Consider the following 10,361-nt stretch of genomic DNA (forward strand, 5'->3'; position numbering starts at 1 on the left):
GAATCAGTATTTTGGGATAGGAGCCAATCAGACTGGCACATCTTGCCTTGGGAATCTTTGCCCACTCTTCCTCACTAGAGTCGTGATGGCAGCAGTGTTTAGAATACAGTATTGCAGGCTAACTCGCCCATAGCCAGGAGTTTGATCCTGACCAGCAAAAGGCTGACTCATTTTTCAATCCTTCTGGTAAAACGAGGAGCCAGATTCTTGGCGGCAATATGTTGACATTGTGAACCACTAAGAGAGTGCTGTAAAGCACTATGTAGCAGTATAGAGCTTTTGCTCTTGCTTGCAAAAGGACTCCAAATCTGTCAGATTGTAAAGGCATCTCCTGTGCATAACCCTTTTCAGATCACCCTACAGATTTTCAGCTGGATTCAGGTCTGGACTTTGGCTGGGCCATTCGAAAACATTGGTCTTCTTTTGTGAGGCTATGCTTTTGTTGATTTGGAGACATGCATTGGGTTGGTGTCCTACTGTTTGTAGAGGCATGGAGGTTTTGTGCCAAAACTGAGTGATATTTGGAACTGTTCATAACTCCCTTGACTAAAGCTCCAATTCCAGCTGAAACAAATCAGCCCAAAAGCATAATGCTACCATGCTTCTCTGTGAGATGTATGGTATACATTTGGTGATGCACACCAAATGTTGTTCTTGGGCCAAACAATTTTTTTTAAACTATGGCCAAAAATGCAACCTTGGTCTCACCAGACCTTAACACATTTTCCCACATGTTTTTGTCAGACTTAATGTAGATTTTTGCAAAATGTGGCCAGGCTTGGAAAAGGCTTCCATCTTGCCTGTTCTCATCCAGGTCATGTAGGCAGATGCAGGCACCAATAAGTTCTTTTATTCCACTGCTAAATTATGACAGATGCCCTCCAGGGGTGTTGGTTAATCTCCATTCCACTTTTCTTCAAAAAGCAGCCACCCTCAATGTTACTCTTGTTAGGTAAGTTGCTATCACTTGCAAATTCCTTTTCTGCCACAAGAATAAAACTGCATCCGCATATAGCACCCACTGATCTTTTGCAGGCGGGAGAGTTTTGTTATATGCTCACACAGAGACAGATGCCAATCCACTGAGTATTCTACACATGGGGCAAAGAACTATGTGTAAATAGTTCTAAATAAATAAATATAGAGCTAAAGCACCCCACCTGTACCACAGGAAAAATTAATCATCTAGAAGTTTTGTTTGGGGCTGAATGACAGTCAATTCTCCAGAACTCAGAAGTGTTTCTAAGTTTTGTTGCATGGAGTAGTTTATTCCAGGTGGCCATTTAGATTTTTTTTTTGGGGGGGGGGCACATCTTTAGTCGGTTTTTTTTAATACACCACATTTCCAATGTATCGCTCCATAAATAGTTTCCATTGTTGTTTCAAAGAGCCTTATGAATTTTGATGAATTTAGCCTTTACATCCATTCATGATCAACATAAGCATGTTTATGTAGCATGTTTATTTCATACTTTATTTACTATTGATTCTTCTCTAGTATTCTCATTAGTCAGTAAGTGTGCTGTTTTATTCCATAATAAAAATTGATTTTTTTCATCTTATTATTTCCTTTGATGGTGAAACATACAAAGAAACAAGCTTCTATGCAACCACCCAATACTGCATCTAATCTGCTATGTGTGGAGACCTCCTTAATAGAAGCGTTTAAGTAGCAATTGGGCCTATTTATATAGTTCTCTAGTGGTAAACCAGAAACTAAATGTACAAATACCTTTAATGTGTAAAATAATTGAGCACAGATGTAATTATATATCCAGCTAATGTAATTCAAATTAACGGTGTGGAAAATGTTTCAAATCTCAAATGTTTCAAGCTCGGAATTACCCATTTCCAAGTCCCAACCTTATACAAAGGATCCCTGCTCTGTTTTGACCAGCTTGGAAATGTTCCAAGCTTAAAATTGCCTCATTTTGAACTCAAATATATTTGAAGTTAAAAGAGAGCTGTTTTGAGTTTGAAATACTTCCAAAAGGGCTAGAAAAAACACCACAACACTTTCCATAAGGTTGGAACAACCTGTTTCAAGCTTGAAATAACAGTTTGCACTCAAAGTGGCATTTTTAAGCTTGAAATATTTCAGAGTCAAAACATTTATTCACCACTAGCGGTAATAAATATTGCATTGCATGGTAGCAGGATATGCTTTCTAATCTGTTTTGCAAAGCAAATGGAAATGCAGATTTTTATCTGTTAGGAATCAAGCATATCCAGTATTAACTTTTCTCAACCAGTATATTTTCTTACCTATTAGCACCAGCTGGTTCCCTGGTCTTCTCTCCCCATCCTCCTGGTCCCTGGTGTAGGAAGCGACAATAATATTCAAAATACAGGCTTCCACAAGCACCCTAAATCCCAGCACTGGGAAATTATTTATGTCCCAATTTCCAAGGAAATAAAGTTATCCCTCCCTCCCTCTCTTCCTTCCTTCTCTTCCTTCCTTAATTGAAACATCCCCAATTTCATTCATATTCATTGAGGCTTATACAAAAATTATAACATACATGTACAATATGAATATGAACATTAAATGCCCATAGGAAAATCTAATCCCTCTAATATTATATAACAATAGCATATAACAACCACATTAACAATCTGCATTGTACAACTACCCAAACTAATCAACACAAAACATAATGATTATCACTATTCACCATCATACCAATCTTATAAAACTAACACTGTGTGATCCCAAGTTCACCACAAGAAACACAACAAGATACCCAGTAGCTATTCAAGGCTCTCTGTAACTGTTTAGTTTTTAATGTTTTTTTAAAATGCCATTAGGAGCCAGAGAAGTGGGAGCAGCCTGATATCCAAAAGACAGTTGTTGCAAAATATGGAATCCATTGCAGAGAAATGTCTATGGGGATTCTCAATCATCCAGGTCGCAATTGTCCCAAAGGTGCTTTTTTATTATTATTAAATATTTATTGGGTATAAAGGAAAAAAAAGATTAAAAACATTGAACATGGTAAATCGTTTTTGATATCACTGTCTTATCAGTCCATATTGTACATTAATTACATATAATACATCTGTATAAAACTGTATATTTCTAGTCTCTGTCTTGACTTATATCTTTGCTGTGACCTCCATTTTTTTCCCTCCATCTATAAAATTTATTCCATATTCGATAAAATTCTGTTTCTTCCTGATTTTTTAATCTTTTAGTTATCCTGTCTAATTCTGCACAATACATAATTTTCTTTATTAGTGCTTCCCCACTTTGTACTTCCATTGCTTTCCATTTTTGAGCAAATATTATCCTTGCCGCCGTAACCACGTGAATGATTAGATATGTATCACCTTTATTTGCATTTTTCCCTAGTATTCCTAATAGTAATACCTCAGGTTTGTATTGAATGTTTTGCCTAGTCCTTTCTATTGCCCATTCCCAGACCGTACGCCAATACACATGTCCACCAAACTTGAAAAAATGTGCCCTTTTCCTTTTTACACTTCCAGCACATAGATGAGTATCCATTATACATTTTGGCTAATCTGGCCGGAGGGCGATGCCATCTGTAAACCATCTTATACAGATTTTCTTTATATGATGTCGCCAATGTGATTTTGTTATTTTGTTCCCATACTTGCTGCCACTGATCCATATTTATATTATATCCTAGATCTATTGCCCATGTCACCATTGTTTCTTTAACCTGCTCCTCATATAGCTTATATTCCAACAAGTATTTATAAATATTCTTTATTTGTTTTTCTCCAAGCCTAGCAATATTTTATCTAACCCTGTATCTTGTCTGTTAATACCTCATTCTTGCTTATCCTTCATGTATCTTGCTTGTATCTGGAAATAAGACCACCACTTCAGGTCTATTCCTTGTTGTCTTAGCTCTTGTTTTTGTTTTAAATAACCTTCTTCTGTCAAAATGTCTTTATATGTAATAGCCTTGTCTTTCCTATACAGATTGGGATATGTGATTGCCTCTAATGGCGATAGCCAAGCTGGAGTCTTTGTATAATATTGACATTTGACTATATTCCAGCTTTTTATTAATTCTTGCCGAATCTTATGTCTTAAAAAATACTGGTGGTTTCTGCTTTGCCCCATCCATAGGTGAGCATGCCAACCCTGCTGAAGGTTGTAACCCTCTACATGTAAACATCTTTTATTTTCTAAGGTTATCCAGTCTCTAATCCACATCAGGGCCGCTGTCTGGTAATATAGCTCCCAATCTAGGAAACCTAAACCTCCCCTCTCTTTGGCGTCCTGTAATGCCTTTAATTTTATTCTTGCCTTGTTACCTGACCACACAAATTCTAAGGTTAATTTATTCAACTCCTTGAAAAATTTCTTGGCTAATTGAATTGGGATGTTCTGAAACAGCAATATTATTTTGGGTACGATGTTTGTTTTCACTGCTGCAATTCTCCCGAAAAATGAGAGATGTAAATTTTTCCAGCAGTCTAAATCTACTTTTATATTCTTTACAAATTGCCATAGTTGTCTTCTTTAATTGATGAGCAGTGTGCTGAAATAACTATCCCTAGATATTTTAATTTGGAAACTATTTGTATACCTAATTTTGCCTCGAGGTTTCTTTTTTGTATATTAGTCATGTTTTTTATAATAATCTTTGTTTTATTTCTATTTATTTTCAAACCTACCAATCCCCATACTCTTCCAATATTTCGAATAGTTTCTGCCCTGATTGTTCTGGGTCTTCTAATATAAATGCTAAGTCGTCTGCATAAGCTTGAAGTTTGTATGTTTCTTTCTTAACCCTAAGTCCTTTAACTTGCTCTTCTTGCCTTACTACTCTAGCTAGAATTTCTAATGCATATATAAATAACAATGGCAAGGGAGGACATCCTTGTCTTGTGCCTTTCTGTATGTTGAATTTATCCGTGGCCTCTCCATTTATTATGATCTGGGCCTTTTGTTCAGAATATATTGCGGTTATCATGTTTAAAAATTTTTCCCCAACATCCATTGATTTTAGTTGTTGGATCATAAATTGCCAATTGACATTGTCAAAAGCCTTCCGTGCATCAAGGAACAGAAGTGCCACTTGACGATCACTATGCGATTCATAAAATTCAAGAGTGTCTAAGATTATTCTTATGTTCCACTTAGTCTGTTTGGGAAAACTCCATTTTGATCAGAATATATGAAATCAATTAGGTATTTTTTGAATCTCTCCGCCATTATTGAGGCAAAAATTTTATAGTCAGAATTCAATAATGATATAGGTCTATAATTTTGTATCCGTGTTTTTTCCGCTTCTTCTTTTGGAATCAATATTATGTTTGCCTCTGTCCAGGACTTAGGTATTTTAGCTTCAGTTAATACGGCATTGAAAACTTCTAATAGGTATTGATTAAGTACACTTTGTTGCTCTTTATATAGTTCCGCTGGCATTCCATCTGGGCCAGTCGCCTTATTGATCTTTTGTTTACTTATAGCCCTGGTTATTTCAGCCATTCTTATTTCCTCATTTAACATAGATTTTATTTCTTCTGGTATCTTCGGTATATCTGCCTTCTCTAAGTATTCTATTATCCTTTCTACATTTTCCCCCTCATTTCTCTTATATAATTTTCCATAGTATCTTTGAGTGATTCCCCTTTGTATAGTCTCCTCCCCCAGTCCCAAAGGTGCTTTTTCAAAAGGCAACTGGATTTTGTTTTTTCTTGAAGATGTTTCACTTCTTACCGAGCCTTAGTGGAACTGCGGTTAGAATGCAGTATTGCAGGCTAATTCTGCTGACTGCCAGCAATTTGATCCTGGCTGGCTTAAGGATGACTCAGCCTTCCATTCTTCTGAGGTCAGTAAAATGAGAACCTGGATTTTGGGAGGCAATATGCTGACTCTGTAAACTGCTTAGATAATGTTACAAAGCACTATGAAGCGGTATAGTGCTATTACTTGTGCTATTGCTCATCCAAGAAGCTAACAAACAGATGATTGCCAGGAATATAAATCCTTCCTTTCTACACCATTCATTCAGAACTGAAGATTTCTTGGATGAGATATGAAATGTCTTTAAGCAAAAAGAAATAAAGTCCAGTTGCCTTCTGAAAAAGCATATTTGGGACATTGCAGGGTAATATCTGCAATATCCCATAGAAATATCTCATGGAAATATGAGCTGTCAAAAATTTATCCTATGATAAATAATCCAGATGGATTGTGGAGAAATGGTCTTGGAGGTATCTTTATGCTAACAATAGAAAGCTTTTTAAGTCAAAACAAGTATTTTAAATTGCACTTGGAAGTCTATTGGAAGCCAGTGTAGGGTTCTGACCACAGGCATAATATGCTGCTGGCAGGACTGCTCTATTTTTTTTTTTTACCAATTAAAGCTTTCATAAAGAGTATTCAGTAGCCCAAAAGTGTAATTATGAGGAGTTGAGTTACTCTAGATAATTTCATTGATCAAAGTAAAAAAATTGGTTTTGCCACTGCATTGTTTCAGAGGGTTTTTGTTTTACTTCTTAGTCTAAGCTATAGTATTTCTTAGGGGTCTCCCAGCAAGAATCCAACCCAGTCCATCCCTGCTTGTTGGAGAAGGTAATTAAAAAGGGATACCTATAGACTAGTCTGGTTTGGGTTGCCAGGAACTGTATTTGGAAATACATTGACAACAAATGCAGTTGGCATATTAAGATGAAACGATACTCTTATCCTATAGCAGCCCAGGCATTCTGCATCCTAAGCAATTTTAAAGGCAGCCTCTTGTTCATTATAATGGTGTTTCCTGAATAATAATAGTGTCCACTATGATAGTGTTGAATGGTGGTGTTCACTATAACAGTTTCATCAGTGTGACAGTGTTGCCTAAATGCCTTCATTTCACAAATAACTGAAAGCTGGTCTTTACAGATAGACCATCCTCTGGTTTATTAGTTCCAGGTGACTGTTGTGTTTCCACAGTTGACAAAGAGCCCAGAAGATCTTCCAAGCTCTCCAGTTGGCTCCTCCAAAGCAGAGCAAACCGATCTAATATCAGAAGTATACCTGGAGTCAAATTATTCAATTACTTATTCTCAAAACTTTTCCCTTGTCTGAATTAAGCTTTTGTTTATTTGCTTTCATTTATCCCAAGACTGTTTTCAAATATTGGTTAAAGTGTTTAACAGCCATCCCTGCTTGAATGTGAGCAGAGGATGCAAACAGAAATGGCAGAAGCTATGTGGTATACAGGTATATTGATTTTGGTTGTTAATGAAGATGTTGCTTTCTGTCATGACATATTTTGCCTCTATGTATTTTGGAGGGGGTTGTTTTTCAGATTGTTTGCAAGTTGATAAGTAAGCACTTAATGCCTGCTGGTGAAGTGCATATCTCTGTGCAGAAGTATTTCATTATATACATTGTCAGGGAAAATAGCTTTTGTTGTACACTTGCACGATGCACTCCAACAGCAACACTATAGATAAATGTTTCATTTACATTCTTCAAGGGGAAAAAAAGGACACAACATTATGACTAATGAAGATTGATGGGAATTTTCTGCTACTCTTCCTCATAAAATCACTTGCATAAAATCCTATGGCGGTGTTATAAATGATAGAAACAGGTGTAACCAGAATGGGAGAACACTGATAATCATATTACATTTTTTTTATTATATCCAAGATGATGCTTTTGAAGGCAGTCATTAAAAAATTCCCATCTGTTCATACCATTTGTCATGCAGGTGCTAAAGTGTCTGAGAGCAAAATCAAAAGTGAGGTGCAGGAGGGGGGAATTGATTGGAAATCTTGCTGCTGATGATGCCATTTTCAACCTGCTAGTTTTGCATTTTTCATTTAGTGAGATACAAGAGAAGTTTGAAATTGGTGAGACATCTCATTAGGATGGAGTCTGTTTTCAAGAAGGTGGAAGGAAATTAAATGCCAGGTTATATTTGTCCAGGTTTTTCTTCTTTTCTGTTTCCTCTAAATCCAAGTTTAAATGAGAGACATTTTTTACATTCATCAAAAATAACATAGTCCAGCAGAAGCCTTTCATGTATGAGAGAGTATCCTCTGTCTCTAGAAAGCTTTTCAATCAGCAGAGGAGATCAATCAAAAGGAAGAAAGGTTGGTATCCAGTTTTTTATCCAAATCTTACACATTTTATATGACTCCAAATTTTCAACAGAAGATTGTAGGACAGAAATACATCTTCCATTCTTACCAGCAGTATCACTCAAAACAGAGAAGTATTCTCATGCTAATGAAAAATCATCTGGGTCGGCCTTTTCCTTTTCCTGTACGGTGTCCGAGCCACCGAGGGGCAGCTGCAGCACCATGATGGGCCACCAGCAACTCTACTGGAAGCCACCCCAGGAAGTTCGAGTAGGACTCGCGCTCCTGCCGCGTCTGCTCCAACCGGCACAGACTGATCCGCAAGTACGGTCTCAACATGTGTTACCAGTGCTTCCGCCAGTATGCCAAGGACATCGGCTTCATTAAGTTGGATTAATTCTACAATAATAGTTGAAGATGGCTTGAAAAGACATAAGAAGAGGTTGGCACTCTTGGAGGACTGGGCTAGCTGCTGTGCAACTGTATACAATAGAAGTACTGGGTTTTGTTTATTCCAATTATGGCAGTGTTTCCTATTAATATGTTACAACTTTCATAATTCTAGCCTAGCTGACATGTAATCTTTAGCATATGTGATCATGAGAATCCATTTTTTTGGTTCTTAAATAAAAAGAATTCAAATCTAAAAAAGAAAAAAGAAAAATCATCTGGATCAAATCATAAGAAATTATTTACTTGGCCACAGACTTTTTTTTTTTCCTGTGAAGGCTTTTCTATGTGCAAAGGTTGTGCTGATCTATGTCAGAAGCTGAACCAATTACTGTAACATCAGCTCAGTTCCTCTTCCAGAAGAAATTATATGAACAGAAACGATGCTGCAGTATTTTGTAGCTTTGGGGTGTTGAAAGGATATTTTGGATATATAAAAGCTAGAGCTAGCTGAACTAGAAAGAATATAGGTTGAACAGATTAACCAATAAATGACTTTTTTTTGTAGTGATCATGATGGATAACAACCTTAATGAGCTACATGTTGAAAATTCAGTCTAATGAAATACACAGGGTCTGTTTGAATGCACAGGCCCATGGAAATGCAAATGCATGCTAGGTATTGCAAATTTCATTGTTTGCTAGCAGCAAACAATGATCTGCCATAGACTAAGAAAAGCTCAGAGGATTTCTGATGCATACATTAGTTGGGAAAATCATATTGATTAGCAATGAATCAGAAGGAGTCTGATATCACCTTTTCCAACTAACAAGATTTATTAAAAGGCATAGCTGGAATTGAGAATTGTATTAAAGAGGCAATTTTATTCAAGTTTTGATTCAATAAATCTATGATATTGTACTGTGTCCTGTTCTTTTTTTTTATTGAAAATTTTTTAAAAGTTTTACAAAAAAACAAAAAAAAACAACAAAAAATAAAACAACCCTCCCCCAAACCCTCCCAAACCACCCCCCTCCATCCCACCCCGAGCTTCCCAGAGCTGAACATAGGCTTAATTAAAATTTAAAAAATTCTAAAAAAAAATTAATCAACTTATAAGGTAATTAACAATAATATATATATATAACAATAAAAACATATACATTAAAAAATACTTAGAAAAGAAAGAAAAAGAAAGAAAAAAAGAAATAAAGGAAAAGAAAAGAAAGAAAGAATACAATCTATAAAATATCAAATTTAAATACAAGTTATGAAAAAGCTAAATGGTATTTTTTATAGCCAATTTATATTGTATGAAATTTATCCATTTTTCCCATACGGCAAAAAATTTCTCTTGTGATTGCTCCTTTAAAAAAGCCGAAATCTTTGCCATTTCCGCCAGATAAGAAACTTTAAAAAACCACTCTTGCAAGGTAGGCAAAGATTCCTTCTTCCAATATTGCCCTACTAACAGCCTTGCGGCTGTAATTAAATTTAACATCAATATAATCTCTTTAGTATCACAATCAGTAACAATACCCAACAAAAATAATTGTGGGGTAAATTTTACCCTCCTTCTAAAAATTCTTTGAATATTCCACCATATCTTAATCCAAAAAGCTTTTATATTTTTACACGACCACCAGATATGATAGTAGGTAGCATCCAAACATCCACATCTCCAACATTTAGGCTGTAAGTCAGGATACATACGAGACATTTTTTGTGGATCAAGGTGCCATCTATAAAACATTTTATAAAAATTCTCCCTTAAGTTCTGGGCTTGCGTAAATTTAACATTTCTCACCCAGATAATTTCCCAGGTATCCAACAGAACTGGTTCACCAAAATTTTGTGCCCATTTAATCATACAATCTTTGATTAATTCTGATTCTGAATCCAGTTCCAC

General features: G+C 35.9%; 1 protein-coding gene across 1 annotated transcript; it reads left to right on the top strand.

The window, feature by feature from the left end:
• The first annotated feature begins 8,286 nt into the window (after nucleotides 1–8,286).
• LOC120318868 (40S ribosomal protein S29-like) lies at nucleotides 8,287–8,627 on the top strand. The gene is given in 2 exon segments (XM_039366988.1): nucleotides 8,287–8,310; nucleotides 8,312–8,627. Coding segments are annotated over 2 exon segments (171 nt in total). The 3' UTR covers nucleotides 8,459–8,627.
• Nucleotides 8,628–10,361: the final 1,734 nt, after the last annotated feature.

The sequence above is a fragment of the Crotalus tigris genome, unplaced genomic scaffold, assembly GCF_016545835.1.
Source record: "Crotalus tigris isolate CLP2741 ecotype Arizona unplaced genomic scaffold, ASM1654583v1 scf7180000020506.575545, whole genome shotgun sequence".
NCBI lineage: Eukaryota > Metazoa > Chordata > Lepidosauria > Squamata > Viperidae > Crotalus > Crotalus tigris.